Below are 20,561 nucleotides of genomic sequence, written 5' to 3' on the forward strand. Positions count from 1 at the left end.
CTGAGAAGGTGGAATCTACTTACTGTATATTTTCTGTTTTCTTCCTCTACTGCTATTGTCACAAATTTACTTGCTTGCAGTAAACAGTCTGAGAACTACCCAGGAGTTTTTGCTTGTTTCACCTACAGTGCTGCCAGGCCCTCTTATTTCTGTGTTTTTGCATAGTGCTGTATGATCTAGGAAAACGTGGACTAAATAAATCATATGGTGGAAAGAAGCTTTTAGAAGGTCACAGCAGTACCCTTTACTGTTTCAGAAAATCTCCCTCTCTTTAATATAGAAAGAGTAAAACACTGATGCAGAAATACACTGTAAAATGGGTATTCCTTGAAAGGCAAGATTGTTCCTAGCTGGGACTGCCACTAGCAGGAGCAAGGGCCAAGAAAACCTCTCACTACCTTCAGTCTATGAGAGACTTTCTTGCTCTGTGCCAGCTTTGGGTGTAAATACATGAAACAGAAAAGATGAGAGAAAAATCAGTGAGGGCTGCTTAAAAAAAAGTAAATCCAAGAACTGGCACAGTGACTGGGAGTGTTTGTGCTCTGTCACCAGGCCCAAGAACATGAAATCCCATTTTGGCTGCAGAAGTTGCAGAATTGTATTTCGTTATCTAATGGAACAGATAACTGGATGGCTTCTAAAGGAGAGAATCAGAAAAGAAGAGATTCACCCTGTAAATAGAGTCAATGAACTGTTTTGGATTAAGAAATGTGTCATTTTATTAGCTGCGGGTATAATGCTAGCAAGGTAGAAAGATGACATGAAAATACACACAATGAGGCTTGTAAGGCATTTGTGAAACATGCATGGAGAGGCCACAAGAGAAGAAGTGATAGTTTTTTAGGTTTTGGGGTTTTTTTGAGGGGAGGGAGCAACACATGTGAGAAAGAATGGTGGGGCAGGGGAACTCCAAATATTGTCTTAAAAGAGGACACATTCTTACCTGAGAGGTATATAAAAAGGATATATAATTGTACTATAAATGCATTTTGGTGATCAAACAAACACAAAAAAGATACGAAGTACTTGCAATAAAATATATATTTCAAAAACCTCAAAAAAACCTAGAAAAAAATCAAACAAAAACCCAAAAGCCAACCCAAACACCAAACTTCTAAATAAATATAAAGACAAATGCATGCCATAAAGCACCAGGAGAAAAATTGTGATCTTTTGTGTTTGTGATATGAGATGTTTATAAACATGACTTATATAGGCAGAAATAACTTGTGACTGACTTTTCGGTAAAAGTTGTTTAGTTTCAGATATCAGGTGTCTGAATGAGTCTTTAAAATGCCAGCTAGCAAAAGGTGAAATGAAAAGGGGCATTTGCAAACATCCTCCTAATCCTTGTATTACTTCTACTTATTCACCCAATTCTTCTAAATTGACATATGTAGCAGAGATACAGTTTGTGAGGAAGTTTATACTAATTCCAAAAGCCTTCCACTTTTGAGCATATGAAGGTGTATTTGCTCAATGTGAGGCTAGAAAAAAGAGGATTAGACGCTTTCTTTGCAGAACGTGATCTGTATTTTCATCCATGGATATTTGGGAAAGGTTTTCTATAACTAGTTGAAGCTCCCATAGAGGAAGTATTTGACAAATGGCAAGGGTGTAATCTGTAGATTTCTAAACAAAAATATTACAACTAGATTTTGATGTTTGTCGTATTACTTTAAATTTTATTGTGATAGTTGCTGCTGAGTTAATATTGATTGGCTGATAGTTGCTTAGAACTTTACAAAAGCTTATTTTAGGATGTTTGGGTCAAGTTTTAAATGAAATATTGATGTTGCCTACTTGTAATTCCCTAGACATTCACAGTTGGTGTGGTTCAGAGGAACAGGGTGTGAGTCTGGGTGACCAATGTCAGCAGTGAATACAGTGGCTGTAGAGTGGAATTTAGAACACCAAATTTAAATTCTTGCTGTACATGCAGTAGGAATCCCCCACCTTCTTCCAAACGTTATTTTAAGACTGCTCCAGACAGGTGAAACTATTGGTTACTGCCACTGTTGTCCAGTGTTCTTTTTGTAACGCTTAAAATCACTGACCCAGTTGCCATGTGATGGCAAATGTGTCCTTGTTCACCTCTGCTCTCCTGAGTAGGATTTTTGTAGGTTGTAGGATGTGAGTATAACTTTGTTGCAGTCTTAGTAGACCAAACTGTATTGCTTCTGATTTGAGAAGCTTCTGTTACCTTAACTACCCTGTCTATTTATCACTTCAGGATTTTTGTATAGCTGTGATATCAGAGTTCTGGTTTTCAGGTTTTAGGATACAGGATTGTTAGCAACACCAGAGATGTTTTCCTGAGTGTGAAGATGAAGGAAGAAATAAGAAAGTTTGCTTGGCTGAAGTAGCTCTCTATACAAACAGCTGTAAAAGGTAGCGTGTCAGAACTATTGAATCTACCTAAAAATATGGTCAAAATATATATTACAGTTGTGTTGTGGAGGAAGGCTGAGTTATTAATCAGAACTAAAATGCAGACAAGATTCATAATTGTTTCTAATGGTGCAACATTATGTAAGTTTTGGCTTGTATATCAAAATCTTTATATGAAAGATAAAGATCAGGTAGTTTTAAGATTACTTGAAGAGGCTTTTTGAAGACAGGTTGAAACATCTTATTGGGGGAATCACTTTCTTTAATTTTGTAGAGTTTATTTATTTACACAGTCTAATTTCACAGATTGTGGCAGTTTTATTTTAATCTGAGAGCTGTTTGACTCACGGTTCTTGAAGGGATCTGGACTGGATTGTCATTTGAAAGCTTTTTTTATAGCTGTTGTTTCGGTTTAATACTGTAAAAATACTGTAAAATTGATGTGTTTTCATGTTTAGTCATTTTTAAAGCTTTTAGATATATATTTTTAATTATGTCTTGGATGCTCATTATCATCTATCAGTAGAAAGTTTTAGACTTTGGAGAGCCTGTGGTTATCAGCCCTTCTGTGCAAAAGCAAAATTTGCTTGCTCCTAATTAGCCGTCGTTTTTTCCAGTGGTATGTGGGAGGGTGCAAAGCTTCCCTTTGCCTGGCTCATGAGAGGCCACTGGTGATTCCCCAGTGCTGTGATGACAATATGCTCATTGTATAATAAGTTATTGTGCTGTCTATAAACAGTGTCTGTTGTTTTATCTTCCATCCTTGGCCTCAAAAAGAGCTGGAAGATGTTTGTCAGGCACACGCTCACGCCTTGCTTTGTTGAATTCCAGAGAGGTTTTAAAAGGCTCCCAAGGGCAGAGCTCTTGTGCTTGAGTTCTACTGGATGAAAAGAGAGGGAAAAAAATTCTTGTTCTTTTATGCCTTTGTTGCACACTCTGTATATATCACAGAATAATTTGGATTAGAAGGGACCTCTGGAGGTCATCTGGCACATATGGGGGTGTGTGTGTACATTTGATATATAAATATAGATGTGGTATGTATCTACACACAGCATATCAACACAAAGACATATATACACATAAACCTTTTTCTCTTCTGCTTTTCATAGCTGGAAGTGTTCCTCTTCTCTCCTTATCATTTTCATTTTTTAAAGTCATTTTTGTCATCTCATTATTTAGAGCCAGTGAACATTAATGAAACCCACACTTGAATTGGAACAGATATTTTAATTTCGAAAACCAGAGCTTTTTTTGAGAAAGAACCTAAAAATAAGGCTTTACTGGGGGGTTTTTTGGGGGGGAGGGGGGTTGCGTGTTTGTGGTTGGTGTGTTATAAAGTATTGGTGTGTTATGAAGTAAATAGTTGTCACCTGTTATCAGGGAACACAGTTATGGTAGATATTTTAATCTTTGGCTTGAACTCTATACCATTCTGCTTTGCAACAAACGAATCAATGTAACTTCCTCTTTGAAGCAGTGACTTGTATTTATAACATCACTTTTCACCTGGGGAAAAAAAAGAATCATTTGCCTCTGAACCTCTATTCCAGTTTTCAGGGCCATCATGCTGCTACTCACTCCTCTCTTGCCTGCATCCCAAACAGGCTGTGTTCCATCCCAGGCAGTGTGCTGGAATGCAACAATTTTAGAGGTGTGCTAAGACTCTGCAAAAAAGTGAAATGGGACACTTGTATGTTTGTTTGTGAGGAGAAAAAAATTGAAGTGAGAGTAAAATTCATTAAGTCTTTATGTTGGTTTTGGAGTGCTCCTCCTGAATAATTTTATACAAGGAATAGGGTGCTTATACTGTGGCACTGGATTATTGTCTACATTTAAAAAAAAAAAAATCAGAATTTTATGTTTGCAGTGTTTCTTTACTGTTAAAGTTGATTACACCTCACTTAGCAAAGTCACGGTTTCATACAAGAGAAACTTAATAGAATCACCTTTCCAACAGGATTTGGTCAAATGTTTTTAATGACAGTTATTGATCTCTCTTGTCAGCATTTCCTGCTATCCCTTCTTGGCAGACGTACACTATAGGAAAGGTGACTTATCTGCAGATGCATGTCCTGGGGAAGTTAGGATGTGTTGCTTAATGGATTAATTTTGCTCAAGGAAAAGCTTTCTGAGGACCTTGTCACAGCTGACACAGCTTTGAACAAAAACCTTACCTTGGAAACAGTCGTATCAGTGGAGTCTTTTCCCATCTGCCAAACCTCAGGGGAGAGGGAGAGACTGTGAAGTATAAATTTTCAGAATATAGTCTTTACCATGTCTCTTTGCCCAGAGGAATGCATTTGGGATAATCAGCCTGATGCCAGTGCACCAACCTGTACTCTGGTTGAGTTTTCTCATTATCTTGACTTTCCTGTACATTATCTTTTGTTCAAACTAAGATGTGACTGACGAGATCTCTACCTGAGATCTCTGCTCACTTTCAGTCAATTCTGTGGTGAAAAGGGTGGTGAAAGCAATGTGCTTATTCACTGTATTAAACAGATGTGTGTAATAAGTGCTTCTGATAAGTACTTCTCATGTGGAACGAGGCATATGGAGAAGCAGGAAAATGAACAGTAACTGTGAATGTCTTTGAATAGATTTAACTCAGAAGTTGTGAGAGTGTCTTCGTAGAGTTTGTAGGCCATGTGACAGATCCAACACAGCCAAAGAGATTCTGCAGAGACTTCTGTAGCTATCCATCCTGTCCTTAAAGCACATTATTCTTTTAGGTGTGATTTTAATACCTTCATTTCAGATTTATTTTTTCTTAACTGATACAATGAAAATAACCTAAGACTCCAGTGTAAAAGAAGGTTCTTTGGTATTGAAATATATCTTTGGAGCTGTCCTCTATGTAGAATCAAAAATACCCAAGCACTTCCCTTCCCACCTCTATTACTTTCTGTTGTAGGAGATTTTATTTTTTTTCCCTTATTACAGTTTTGCTGTTTCTTTTCCTGATAAATAGGCCTTTTGCACTGTCTCAGGGAGAACATGTGTTGTTGGCAAAACCCAGTCATAAGTCATAGAGGAGCGACTGAGGGAGCTGGGGATGTTCAGCCTGGAGAAGAGGAGGTGCAGAGGTGACCTTAACACCCCCTACAACTCCCCGAAAGGAGGCTGTAACCAGGGGGAGGTTGGCCTCTTCTCCCAGGCAACCAGTGACAGAACAAGAAGAAATGGCCTCAAGTTATGCCAGAGGAGGTATAGACTGGACATCAGGAGGAATTTCTTTATGGAAAGGGTTGTTGAAATGGGCTGCCCAGAGAGGTGGTGGAGTCACCGTCCCTGGAGGTGTTCAAGAAATGACTGGATGTGGCACTTAGTGCCATGGTCTAGTTGACAAAGTTGGAGTCAATTGTTCATTTAGGTTGGAGGCCTTTTCCAACCTAAATGATTTTGTGATTCTGTGATATATTATGTATTTGTCTTTCAAGTTCTGTTGTTGGAACAACTGCTGTTGTTCTTGTTGACGTTGATCTTTCTTCTGAACTAAACATGCAATGCACCTGTTAAGCACAACCTGTGAGAACTATTGAACTGAAAGTATTTAAAATGTATAATGCAATGGAATACATCAAATCACATTGTAAGCTTCCCTGTCATAGCAATAGTATGAGAACGTAGGGGAGAGAAACATGTAAGTGGCAGCTCTGTAGCAGGGATGATCTCTGCTATTCATAGTGCTAAATGATGTTGGTCCTGTTACTGAAAATCTAGTCCCAGCCTTCTGGTTATATCTAAGTATATTAAAGCTGTGCCTTTGGAATGTTAAATCAAAATGAGAGCCTTCAGGAAGGATATAAAAGGAGTAGTGGTCTTGGAGGTCAGCTCAGGAAGAGCTTTTTTGTGTGTAGGAACTCAGGTAGGGAAAAGCTGGAAGGGAAGTAGAGATGCAAATAAATGGTGTGTCAGATGGTGGCAAGTGGTGACAGGTGGGGACAAAGTGAGAAGAGAGAGTCTTGAGGCGGTTCTTGAAGGCAATTCAGAGATCTGTATTATGAAGTACCATATCAGGGTATTAACATTTAAACTGATACAATATTGTTTTTACAATTGTGTTGTGCTTACACTACAGTTCTTAGCCTTTCTCTTAAATACTACTAGCCCAGTAACCAGGAATGTTTTGTTGACTTCAGAAACGAATGAAACGTCTATGAATTTAGTCTGTACTGTTTCTCTGGTGTGACAGACCATTGGCTTTGTAACTGCTCATAGAGAGAGTAGGCTTAATCTATTAAATAAACTTTTGGTCTTGATGTGAAGTTAATAAATTAAAACTGGAGAAGCGTGAAGTGAAATAAATAAAAAGTCTTTTCCTAGAAATTTGAAAGATGGTGGCCTAGGAGGACTGGAAGGTGAATTGTCAAATGCCTTTTCCTGGGCTGATCTGTGTATGTTACATGCAGAGCATGTGACCTAATTGCAGCCTTCCAGTACCTGAAGGGAGCCTAAAAGAAAGATGGAGAGAGACTTTTTACAGGGGCATGTAGTTACAGACAAGGGGGGATGGCTTCAAACTAGGAAAGAGTAGGTTTAGATTAGATATTAGGGAAAAATTCTTTACTGTGAGGGTGGGGAGGCTCTGGAACAGGTTGCCCAGAGAGGTTGTGGATGCCCCATCCCAGGAGGTGTTCAAGACCAGGTTAGATGGGGCTCTGAGCATCTGGTCTAGTGTAAGGTGGCCCTGCCCATGGCAGGGAGGTTGGAACTAGATGATCTATAAGCTCCTTTCTGATCCAAACCATTCTGTGTTTCTATAATTAATGCTTAGTGAACAATTTAATACAAGATTTCATGATCCATATTTTAGCTTTCACTAACTGTGGTCTGTAATTTATATTTTACCATAGGAATTTCAGATACATCCTTTATGAAACATGGAAAAATTCTCTATTTAAGTAGGAGTACTGGTATCTACCAGTAGAAGCAAAAATGAAATAACAGTATTGTGAACTGTGAATTTGGACAACAGCAAACAGGGTGAAGGTGAACAACCCTAAACAATTAGCAGGATCATCTTAGTTTGCTCTTTTTCTGGGAAGAAACCAGTGAAAAATATTTTACTCTGTTAGGGTAAGAAATTAATATGTGGGATAAAGTGGTACATCAATACAGTTCCATCACTTGTCTCTGTCTGCTGGGCTGTAGTTCTGATTCACCTGCTGAGGATTATCAAGCTCAGTACTTCAGGTAGCCAATGAAATATTGCCTGAGCATCTAGGCCAAATTAGGTTTTCAAGCTCTGGCAGCATCCACTGTCCTATGGTGTTTGTACCAGCTGACATCTGTCCCAAAGCCATATTTTCTGAAAGAATCTGAATTATTTCTACTTTCAGGTTCCTAATCAGTACATATCAGAAGCTGCCCCGCTGTCTTTGCCTTATTCCCATAAAAAGCTGTTTGAAGGAAAGAACTTTGAGCTGTCTATGAAGTAGTGCAAACTGATGTGGTGGTTTGGCTATAGCATAGCATGGCAAAAGTCAGCATTAATGAAAAATAGCATTAAGACAGAATGATTTTATGTGTTTATTTCCACCCCCATCCCCCAAGAGGATATTACTGAACTCGTGTCGAAATCCAGAGACTAGAAGTGTGTTTGTGCCTTCACCGCACACTGAGAAACATCCTCATCCACCTTTTCTTGCTCAGCTTCTCACCTACAGAACCTTAGTGAGGTAGTGCTGGGCTGTGTGATAAGCAGTGTTCTGTAGGACACCGAGGTCACCTTGAATGCTGGACTGACAGCCAAAAGCCAGCATTAATGATAATTTTGGAGAATAATTATACTGGATTGGTGCCTGATATACACACCCATCAGTGCCTGGCATGGCCATTGCGACTGGTACAGCTGTGACACTCACAACTGTATTGGATCACTGCTCTCTTTTTGGTTTTGTATGACACAATCCTTTTTACTGCTGAGTTATGTTCAGTAATGATTGTGAATTGCTAAGTTTGTACCAGAAATAGCTGTAGAATGCAAGGAGAGGTTTTAAAGCTACATGAGGATAAAAGCATGGAGAGGTGGATTAAACAGATGGCTGACATGCTGACTTATGATGGAAAAACTGTAGTAACTTCTTGGTAAATGCTGTGGTCATACTAAGGAAACATTAACACTAAAGGTAGGATACTATAATAGACTTGCACATTGTCTTTTTTCATGTGTATTTTGGTGGGGTGTTTTTTGGTTGTTCGTTTTTGAACGGTGGTTTTCATTATTCTGTGAAGTAATACAGAAAAATATGACCTTAAAACTTTCTTTGTGAATTAGTTGGTGAGGCATGTATGAAACTAATCCTCTGGAGAGGTGTGATAACTGGGCACCTGCAGTAGCTGTGTGAGCCTTAATGTGCAGCAACTCTAAGAGTGCTCTGCCTGTGTGTTCAGGTGAGTGTTAGTGCTCCCTCTTGCACAGGTGCAGCTCCATGGCAGTTTTCAGTTAGCTGTGAGAGAATCACAGAATTGTTTGGACTAGAAGGGACTTTAAAGATCATCTTGTTACAACCCTCCTGCCTCTGGCAGGGCCACCTTCCACTGCAACAGGTTGCTCAGAGCCCCATCCAACCTGGCCTGGAACACTTACAGTGATGGGGCATCCACAACTTCTCTGGGCAGCCTTTCAGTGCCTCACCACCCTCACAGTGAAGAATTTCTTCATATCTAATCTAAACCCACTCTCAGTTGGAAGTCATTTACTCGTCTTGTCACTACGTGCTCTTATAAAAAGTCCCTCTCTGTCTTTCTCATAGGTTCCCTTTGGGTACTGGAGGGCTGCAATTAGGTCATCCCAAACCAATTCTCTCAGCCCTTTCCTTGTAGGAGAGGTGCTCCATCCCTCTATTGGTGGCCTACTCTGGACTCACTCTAACAATCCTGTTATTACAGGATTTTTTGTTTTGCCCCACAGCATGTAATGCCTCATTTGAGGTCATTGCTCTCCATCATAGTAAAGACTTCTTGAGGACTCTTAAACTCAGGGGTTACTCTCATGCACTCTTGTGTGCATGAGATACTCCTGGATTGAGAATCCTTGAGGGAGGAATGGAGAAGGAAGTTGCCCAGGATACACACCACTGGCTGCCTGCTTGAACAGAACCACCTAGCTCAAGAAAATCATGGTTCCATCTTACTCTACAGTAAAAGAAAAAGGATCTTCTGCACAGACAGCTCATGGGGTTAATAATCTTTCTGTTCCTTCTAAATAAGGTTGTATTCATAAGAGAACTCATGGGAACCATATTGAAAGAATCAAAACTAAGAAAACACCATTTGGGGCTTCTTTCTGGCCCATAGAAAGTGTTTAGAGACAGGCAATGGAATCAATTTTTTGATCAAGTTTTTGCTTTCCCTTGTTTGTTCTAAATCAGCATATCCTTCAGGAATAGCTGTTGGTGCTCTGTTCCGTTTGGAAGGAGGGGCTTTGCTGTGCTCTATGATCTATCTCGTGTGTATTTTTCTTCCTCCCTCTTAAGTGCATGGTAAAGGGAATTCCTTCCTGTATAGCTGAAGGTACACCCAGCCATCACAGGAATGTGTGGTATGAGCCCCCCTCAGAACACCTCCTGAGCCTTTCTCCTTGCTGGTTGGCATGGTCTCTGCTGCTCACATCTTAACCCTAACTTGTGCACAAATGGCTTAAACAGGGTAGAGAGAGGTAAACATGAGTTCTGTGATAAACATCAGTACTGAGGAGGAAGAATTAGCCCTACTGTGACCTGAGGAGCAGTTCTGAATAAGGCTCTATAAGATAAGATTTAACTTTTTAAGGGTGAAAGCCCTTTTGAAAGATTTGAACATGGCTTGTAATTCTGTGTTACATGTACTACTAGGAGTTTTGAAAGCTTGCAACCAACCTTGGTGTACAAGAAGACTAATAGTTTGGATTTGCATTTTGGATTTCGTGCTGCTCATTTGATTGCCCTCTGCTAACCATTTATTGAAATTCAGTCGTATCTGTTCTCTTCTTTAAGTCTCTCTCACATCTCAGGAAAACCTCAGCTCTCCCTTTCTTCCTGATACTGTTTGTAGGAACTTTTTAACACAGCTAGTGGTATTTTGTTGGCTTTTTGAGAATAAGCAATGAATTAAATTGGTAAACTTGTGTGGAGAGTTTATAAATACAGATGTCTCTAGTCAATGTGTTAAGCTAGCTTTTTAGTCCCATGTACTGTCAGGTGTTCATCTTTAATGGTGATTTCAGTCTTTTTCAATGTTGTTTGTGGTATCATGGACTAGAAATACTCTTCACCTGAAAATTCTCCTTCTAGATTTTAAACGTCTTTTTTTTTTTTCTTGTGAATAGAAGGGAGAATAAAATATATCTTTCATTGCTAAATGTACCATAAGTTAATCTGTGCTTAGGTATAGGTTGGGATTTTTTTCATAGAACAGTATTATGGATTATGGATTCCTTTGCTATCCTGGTAATAGACTTGGGAAGCCACTGAAAAAGCCCATTTGTGCAGCAGTGGTTAACACTGCTGTGGGAAGCCTCAGTTTAATGACCTCAGTGTTAGTAAAAGAGAAGTCCAAGGGTGGATTCACTGTAGAATGGATCCTTATGCCTTTCCTCATAACTTTTGGAGTAAATGAGGCATTGACAATGTTTTGAAGTATGTACTACCTAGAATATAATTAAGACACTGATGTTAAATGGCTTTTCTATGACTCGGCAAAACTGCTGATCAGAAAATTGAAACAAACATTTTGCTAACCTGCAGAAGCTGACCTGCCTCGTATTTAAGAAATGCAGACCAGTTGTACTAGTGTGGCAGCTCCACTCAAAGGACTTTTCGGGATCCATGCTAGAAAAGATGACTTCATGTTTGAGACCCAATGAAGAGGCATGAACTGCTGTGACGTGTTTCTTGCAGAAATGCCAGTTGTCAGACTGATGTAGTCTAATGTGCAATAGTGGACTGTGTCTGTACAACTAATGCTGAAGTGTTCCAGGCCAGGTTGGATGGGGTTCTGAGCATCCTGGTCTAAAGAAAAGTGTTCCTGTCCATGGCAGAGGTGTTGGAACTAGATGATCTTTCAGGTCCCTTCCAACCCAGGCCATTCTATGATTCTCTGCCTATGTGTGTGTATATGCATGCAATCCACTGAAAATTTCTAAAGTGAGCTGACATTCCAGATATCTGTATAGGGATTTTCTTTTTTTTCCTTCTGTTTCCATATCTGAACTGTTTGTGGAAAAGGGATACAAAGAATACATAAAAAACTGTAAAGAACTGTTAACCAATGGGCGGTAAGATGCATTGGTTTTGGATGTCCTTCTATTGAATCTGGCAGATGAAAGGATGGGAGAGCAGCAGCCATGATTCTGAATGCACACAGAGATCTAGAGATAAATGTAAATAGAAAGATTATTGAAACAAGAAAGATTATTGTAACAAGAAAAAGGTTGTCGTGCAATATGTGTAAGAGATCCTCCTTTAAGCCCAGTCTACACCTGATATGGATTTGAAAATGCCTTGAGCTGTGTATCTGTAGTCCACTTTGGGTTTTTAGGTTTAAAATATCTGATAGTCTCTGACAGCAAACAAAATAATATCAGGTGTGTACAGGTTTTCATATTTTATTGTTATTTTTGGGGAGGGGGAATTTTATGACCTTAAAAGAGCAACTTGTGTTAAAATAAATTGTTCTTTCCTTCCTCTCTCCTTTCTCTTTTTCTCCAGGATCCCGTCTCCGCCAGGAGGACTTTCCGCCCCGGATCGTTGAGCACCCTTCAGACGTGATAGTGTCTAAAGGAGAGCCAACAACTCTGAACTGTAAAGCTGAGGGACGACCCACTCCCACCATCGAGTGGTACAAGGATGGGGAGCGGGTGGAGACGGACAAGGACGACCCTCGCTCCCACCGCATGCTGCTGCCCAGCGGCTCTTTGTTTTTCTTGCGCATCGTGCACGGGCGCAGGAGTAAACCCGACGAAGGAAGTTACGTCTGCGTAGCAAGGAACTACCTTGGAGAAGCTGTGAGTCGCAACGCGTCTCTGGAAGTGGCATGTGAGTAGTTTTGTACCGTTAGCACTGTGTAAGACTTCATAGTTGCTGTTATTCTGTCGCCCAGCATCCTGGGAGGTAAGAAATGCGGATAAATATGACGTTTTGTGAGTAGCTGCAGCTCTTAGCCAAGGCATTTTTACGTGTGTTTATTCAGTAGCAGTGACTGTACAGAAGAGGCAGTTTATACTGAAATGAGGTTCTAGCTGGTGTATAAACATGATTGGCACAAACATGGACAAAGGATAATTTTCCTCTGAAGAATAATCTAATTTTTAAATTATACCTAAAGCTGGTTATACTGGAACTAATGTGGAAAAATACCTATCATTTAATCTAAGGTGCATTGTCTGTTTCTCTTTATCTCATCATCTGTTACCTCAGCAGAAGCAGACAGCTTCTTGGTGACTCATGTTCTGTACTGCTGGAAACCTCAATATATGCTCCTCTATCATGAACTTGATCCAGGCCTCATTCATTATGTCCATGGCAAGTGAAATTGTTGGCCATTTCTCATATCATCCAGAGCAGCCCTAGTCTTTATCGATTCTCTTTGTCTCAACAGAGAAGTCGACATGGCTCTTTCAGAGACCACCTGGCCTGCATGCTCTGCTTCCAGTAGAGTCAGCAGACACGTTCATTACAATTCACATAGAAAACAAGCTCATTAGACATAAAATACAACGAGTTGCACATGTTTTTTTGCTGCTTAGTTACATGGGTTGAATAAACACTGATCTTTTTATTCAGAACGTGTATCTTCACATAGAGGTGTATTTTAGTAGATTTATGAATGCTCTCCTCTTGCTGGACTTACTGTTTTTCCTCCCACAGCTCTTCATCTGACAGTGGTTTCACTTAAGATATGTTTGAAGTAGGGCTTTAGCACAAACTTGTTTTGCTTAGTTGATAAAGAATGGATTTAAGTACACACTAGACAGTATTGTTTTTTAAAGGGGGGAAGTACAGAAGAGAAATCTTTATTCCTGATGCCATCTGCGGACTTTTATAGCTAATGTGGTTTGATCTTGAGCCTTCAGTTTTCTCAGAAATTGCAGAAAATGCCATTTTTTAAATATGTAAATAGTGGAATAAGACAAGTAGAACAGACTTTTACACTGCTTTTCACCTGCTGTAGCCTAGATTCAGAACTGCGTCAAAAAACGAAAACAGTTTTGGCACACCATCAAAGCACAGGTAAATGTGCCATTTAAAGGCATCACAGAAAGTTATTCAGTTTTGTAGGTATTTAGGAACTGAGGAGAAGACCAGTTTAAGGAAGGCTGAAATCTGGGTGAGTATGACTAGATAAAATTACTGGATTACTTGTGACTTTGTGCATGAGTTTTAACTGTCTGTTGAGAAATCCTAGGAGAGAGGCATAAACACTTGAAATCTTTATTGTAATCCTGTTGAGATTCAGAAATCTCCAGCCGAAGTTCAGGGGATTGTTCAGTTGTACTTCGAGTCATCAAATTAAAGCACCCAATTATTTTGAAATTTAAATGTGCTCTGTATCCTGTCAGTTTTCACTGATCCCTATTTCACTGCCTGCTGAGAGGCTCTTGTTACAACATCCGTGCTCTCTGGAGTTTGTCTAACAACTGTAGCTGGTGGCAGGTCATGCATGAACTGCGTGGGAGATAGGAGAAAACTTTAAATATAATAAAGCTGTGCTTCATTGTCAGGTATTTCAGGGCAGGATCAACATGAACGTGAAACCTGAGATGTGAAACCTTAGCTGAGGTTTTTGCAGTAGCAGTGTTATTATTTTACTGTTTTCATAGATTTGAGATTTAACTGACTGAAACCCCAATTAAATGGTTTAGCAGACTAAAGCAGGCTCTCCTTTTTCACTTCAGCAGTGCTCTATCTTTTCTTGGGCCATACTGTAGCTGCGCTTACAGGAGGGTCCTCATCAAAGGAGAAAAATGTAAATAATATATACATTGCTTGTTCACTTAATTTTAGAGATTCTGCTGTGGTTTTTGCTCACTGGCTTTAAAGCACGTGGCAGTACTTGGCATGTATCGAAGGTGTCCTTTGGAGGATGATAGCAAAACTACCTCTTTCCCCTCCTTTGGAGGATGATAGCAAAACTACCTCTTTCCCCTTGGTTTTGAGATGCTTTGTAATACAGTTTTGGTTCTAAATCAGATTTTTCAAATGACTTTCAGAGAAGAGTTATTTTAAGGCTCTTATTTGTTTTTCTCATGTCAGCATTTCTGGGCTGCAAAGGATGGGCAAGGGAATGAGTTGCTGCTGACAGGCTGTTGTCAGCAGTGAGTCCCCATTCACCTGTTCTCAGCTGCTGCTGGAAACTGTTGAGTTGCCTGGATCCTGCAGCCTGGTCCATGGGAGGATAGCTGCCTGTGATGGCTCTGACTTGTGCTGTCTGTCATGGTGTTGAAAACTGCACTTTCCACACTAAGCCAAGCTGTTTTCATCACCAGGGAAAAAAAAAAGACGGTTGTCCTTTGCTGACAACAGGGTTCTGGATTATTATCTGACTGTAGGTGGCCTGAAATTGTGCCATTAGAGACAAACTACTGCTTTTTACAGGTTTAAAATACTTGAGTCTGCTGTTTTAGAGAGAGAATCTGTAAGTGTTTTACTTTGTTTAATAAATTGTCAGTTGCCAATAACAACTTTTGAATGATTTATGAAGAAATATTTATTGGGTTTATGTATCTGTTAGATGTGTTCATGCTTATGCATTAAGATGACAAACGGTGTTATTGTGCTTAATTTCCTTCTACTTCCTTTTTTATTTTTTTTTACCCTCTGTATGACACCTGCCACTAAAGCAGTGGGACTGAAAGTCTTCTGACATATCCATACTTATGTGTAATACAGAAGTGACATTCAGCTGGGACACAAAGTGATTCAGAGCAGAGTGTGGCCCGTGTTGAATGCAATAATTTTGCCCATTGGTTTTTTTGGAGTGAGTTTTTGCAAGTTGCTGAAATCCCTAAGCTCTTTTTGATTGAGTAGCAGTTAACACCTTTCCAAACCTGATGAATTTAGGTACCAAGGCATGGCATAGGCTTTTAAATCCCTGTCCGTTCAGAGCATGTTCATACAGTCCAGGGCAGATGCTTTTGTGCTGATGCATATCCTCAGAAGAATTTATCCATGCCAGTGAAACTGAAAAGAATTGTGATCTGGAAAATTACTTTAAAAGCCTTATTAATATACAGAATGTGTTTTTAGAATTTTTTTTGCCTTCAATTTGGGAAGTCCTTACTCCAGAAGACATTTAAGAAGAAATAGTTGGTATTTAGAAGAAAAAGTTGGTATTTGAAGGCACAATTTAGGATTGATATGTAATTATTTGATATGACTTATTCTATTTAATTCTTTCAATGCATTAATTCGTGGTGTGCTTTGAGCAGATTACTTTTTCAGTAGGAGCCTCCTCAAAAGGGAAAAAAATAATGCTAATGCCAGCAGCAAACCCAGTCTTCTGATGTGCATGTGGCAAATTTTCAGGTAGTGTTTCTCTTTTATGGTTAAATCATTAAAAATAAATGTTTTAGTCCTAAAGCATCTATGAATAATTGTATTCAGAAGAGTAAAATATCTTTCTTTTTTTTTTGTCTGTTAGAGTAATTTAATTGAAATCAAAAAGGGTTATTATTCCTAATAATTCCCAACCATTATTAGGAATATGTTGACGTTCAGATTTTCTTGGGAGGTTTTCCGAAAGGGAAGTAGACTTGAAATAGTTTAATCTTCCACGAAACAGCTTTCATATTTGAATGGCAGAAGTTTTAAAACGAAAGCAGAGGTTTTCACAATGTACGAACTGACACGGCTGAACCTCCGTGGTGGGGCTTTCCAGTGGGAATATCAGGAAGCACATTTGCAGCAGTGACAGTGGGTAGGGTTTCAGTTGCCAGCGCTGGGGCACCACGAGTGAGCGAGAGGAGGAGCGGGAGGGTCCCGCTCTGAGTCAGGGCCGCCTCTGCTCGGGCTGAGTCAGCGGCGGCCCCCGGGGAGAGCAGCTGGAGCCCCAGGTGTGAAATATGTGACAGCAGCTTGATCTATCGACCACTGTTAGAGGGGGCTCTGGCCTAAATGAAAATTCATGAAAAATTGATGAAGTCCCCAGATTATTTTTTTCCCTTTTCCTTTTGCAGTGCTGTGCCAGTGCAGCGAGGAGAGATTAAATGAGGTGTTGAACGCTTTAGTGGCAAGGAGGTTGTGGTTCAGAGGTCAGTGGGGGAGGGGGAGAAGACACATTTTCTACCTTACTTCCCTTTAAAAGAAAACATAAGGCTTTTCAGATTAGCTGGGATTTGCTGTCATTTCAATATACTAATAAAACTCGGGAATATTCACAAATAGGATTCTTTTCTGCATGGGTTGGCAGAGGCGAGGAGTATGTGGGTTGGTGTGCAGAAAGCAGTGGAAGGCTCTGAGTCATAATTCAATTGGAGAACCAGAAATAGATTGAATTTTGTAATGGCAGTATAAATTTGGGCTTCCACCTTTCTGAGCCCGTGCTTGAACTGAAGTCATTTGGAGAAAGAAGAGGTCTTGCATTATTTATATGCCAAAGATTGCTTGAATAGCAGGCTTTGGAACGCTCTCCAAACATAATGATCCTGCTTATGTTAGATTCAAAACTGAATTATGTTTTTATCTGTAACAAGAGAGGTTATAGTAGTACACAGAGTTTAGTATGAAGAGTCATAGGTGTATTGCAAAGCAAGCATAAGCCAGATCTTAAACATGGGAGGCAGTAATTTTGCAAATAAACAAGATATGTTTTAGTGTTCAGTGAATGAAGGCTGAGAGGTATAAAATATATGCTGTGCAATCACATCTGTATCATAATGCTAATGACTATTTGCTGCAGCATGTGCAAAAGGACATTGAAAAGATCATGCTTTTTCTTACTCTTCTGAATTCACCTGGGATAAGAAATCTAGAAATTTGAGAGGATGTGATTTTTTTGTACCAGTAGCCAGAGTGAACTAGAATTTCTACAATGTAGAGGTGCTTTTCATCAGGATAAACTGAACTGTATCTCCTGTTCCTAACACATTTCTCACAAAGCATTTAAGTTTGTGCTTCAGCATTAATGCCTTCTCCATGTGGACAGAAGCAGTACTTCCCAGCATCCTCCACTGAGCTTTAGACAAGTCACTACATTGTTGCATCTTCATTTCTTAGCCTTTGAACTCCACCTGGACATGTAGATTTAAAAGTTTCCAAGGCTGAAAGGGCTAATGGCTCCTCACATTTTAGGTAGATCTAAAGATATTTAAAATTCTCTCAGTCATAATATCAAGCTGTACAATGTTTCTCAAGACCTTGTTCTTGTTCTCCATTTTCTTTTTCTTGCTCTCTTCATACTCTAGTCATCCTATAATGGATTTTTTTTTTGGGGTAGATGTTCACAGCACAGTGAACTCTAAAGAAAGATGGGTATGTTCACACAAAACAAGCAGGCTTGGTTATCAGAAGAGGGTTTGTTATGAGCACTTAAGCTCAGCTGGTTACATCTGCCTAGTGAAAAATTTCCTTACCAGGTGGAAGTTGTTTGCTCTGTGTGAATTTATCCTTCAGAACAGGTGAGTGTGTCTTTGCCATGTGCTCTCTGGCACTGGGTACTCACACAGCCTACTGTCATGCCCAGCATTCCTGCAGTAGAAATACTTCTCACATCCAGAAATTGTTAGAGAAGTTGTTTGTAGGACCTCTCATTTATCCCTTGAATTCTTCTGCCCAGAATCTACCTGTTTTCCCCACCTAAAAGAGAACCTTGTGTTACATTTTTAGAAGCTATTTGCAGTGTGCTTGATCCGATTCTGCTTCTGGTAAGTTCTTGTGCATTTCCTTGTTTGATTTTTATCAGCTTCCTTCTTCCCCTTTCCTTTGATTTGATTTTAATTTTTAAAATCTAATCCTGCTGTTTATATAACTTGGAATGCTCTACCTGGTATAATGTTGACAGCTAAGGAATTACTGGTGACTTCACAGAAACCTTTAAAGAAATCAGCTACTGGCTGATCTGTTGGTGTGCACATCAGCAGGTACTGATCTTTTTTTTTTTTTTGGTTGACATTTCTCTGATTTTTAGTTCCTATGGGAAATGAAGGAAAACAAGATAACATGGCATTTTTACAACTCTATTCTGTTTGCTCAGGAGCCTACAAGCACTATTTGAATGGTAAATGACATATTAGCTATTGGCATATGCTTCATTCATGTTGTACTATTCTGCAATGTCAGGTAGGTTTTAAAAAGTACTCATTTTAAGCAATGCTTCAGACCATTCCTTTGCAAATTTTGCATGATCTCAATTCTAATTAACTTCATTAGTATGGTAATTAAAAGTAATTATTATGGTGAGATGGGTGGATGTTTTACATATACACATCTATATATATATATTGATATAGGTTTTTTATTCTGATAATTATATTTGTTTGAAGACACCAAAACCTTATCCTTCTTCATTTTTTGTCCCCCTTTCTTTGTTCAGATATGTACTTCCCTCCTTCCTGTTCTTAGAGGACTCAAGTTTAATCGTGGCTTTGGTGATAGTTCCACTTCAAATGCTCCCATAGATATTATATTTTGAATAAGCTTCTAATATGTGGAGTTTATGTGGGAAATGAAGTGGTGGTTTTGTTCCACTCCTCTTGCTTGAATTTTTCAAGTGGCAGTGATGTGAATATATACTGATGCTTGGGAAATTGCTTCCTTGGGATAGAGAAGGGAGGCGTGCACAGTCCCATTCTACTGTCTCATGGATTTGCCACTGTACAAAGGGACGTAGCGATGGAAAGAACTGGGAGTGCTGGCTCACTGAGTTCCTGTATTCTCTACAGCTGTACTTTGTAATTCCATTCAGAAACATTTCAAGCTGCACTTTGAAAGGCAGTTTGATTGCCTTTCCCTTCATCCTCAAGCTCACTCCCGTTATTCCCTGTTCCTGTTGAAAGCCTGTCGTGGAACTTACATATTCCAATGGTGAGAAAAATAATTTTCATGTTTCCCAGTGGAAACAGAAACATGCTTGATTTATGCTAGTTCTTGTGATTTTGGGTCACCTGTCCTATGAGGAAAGGCTGAGAGAACTGTGATTATTCAACCTGGAGGGGAGATGTCTCTGGTGAGATCTTATGGTGACCTTTCAGTACTTGAAGGTGACTTGTAAAGAAGATGGGGACAAAATTTTTAGCAGGGCCTGCTGTGACAGGACAAGGGGTAATGGTTTTAAACTGGAGGAGGGTCACTTAAGAGTATATGTAATGAAGGTTTTGAACTATGAGAATGGTGAAACACTGGAACAGGCTGCTCAGAGCTAGGTAGTGGATGCTCCATCCCTGGAAACATTCAAGATCAGGTTGGTTGGGGCTCTGAGCAGCCTGGTCTAGGTGAAGATGTCCCTGCTTACAGCAGGGGGGTTGGACTAGGTAACCTTTAAAAAGTCCCTTCCAACTCAAACTATTTGATGATTCTATGATGTGGTTTTTTTCTTTAGTTGTTTTCTCTCCTTGGTATTTATAGACTACAGTGGTGTCACTTCTCATCTCTGCACACATTTTTTGAGACATAAGTGAGTAGATTGCATTTTATGTTTCAAATTTAGAATCACCAACTAGAAATCATGACCTCCTCAAGTAGTTTAATTCCCTTAGCATATATACAATCATATTTCAAGACTTGCATGCTGGGCATTATGAACCAATGTTAATAACTACCTTGACTGTTCCTTATCTGTCAGTCATGTGATCCTGGGTAACTTCTTTAAGCATTTGGTAGCTCACAGTCATTCTGGAGTGATCGGATGCAGATCTTTCTGTGACTGGTAACAGATGAGCTTTACTTTGCAGTAAACTTTCCAGTGATCAGTTTGAAAGCGTCCTTGCGCTTTCTGTTGCACTTCAACGAGTGTCTCCTGTGCTAGTTTTCAATATCATTCCATTCTTCGTGTTTAATGTGATCCTTCTGTTGGGTCCTGCTGGGCTTGTTGCTTAATCTTGGCATGCCAAAGGAGGTGGTGGCCTCGGTGTTCAAAATTGGCAATTTTTTAAACCACCTGCATCTTGCTGGAGGACTTTGTTTCTACTAATTGGTCTCAAACCTGCCTGTTGCTCACCTGTTATGTAAAATCATTTGGTGAAATAAATG

The 20,561-nt window shown here is 39.6% G+C and overlaps 1 protein-coding gene across 22 annotated transcripts in view; it reads left to right on the plus strand.

Annotated features, from left to right (window-relative positions):
* The window catches only part of ROBO2 (roundabout guidance receptor 2), a 1,060,454-nt gene that overhangs the window by 642,451 nt on the left and 397,442 nt on the right, over positions 1–20,561 (plus strand). For all 22 annotated transcript variants that reach the window (XM_032678944.1, XM_032678942.1, XM_032678955.1 and 19 more), the window contains one exon: positions 12,087–12,413. In XM_032678944.1, coding sequence (XP_032534835.1) covers positions 12,087–12,413 — 327 coding nt within the window. The remainder of the gene's footprint in view (positions 1–12,086; positions 12,414–20,561) is intronic.

Source organism: Chiroxiphia lanceolata, chromosome 2 (genome assembly GCF_009829145.1).
Source record: "Chiroxiphia lanceolata isolate bChiLan1 chromosome 2, bChiLan1.pri, whole genome shotgun sequence".
Taxonomy (NCBI): domain Eukaryota; kingdom Metazoa; phylum Chordata; class Aves; order Passeriformes; family Pipridae; genus Chiroxiphia; species Chiroxiphia lanceolata.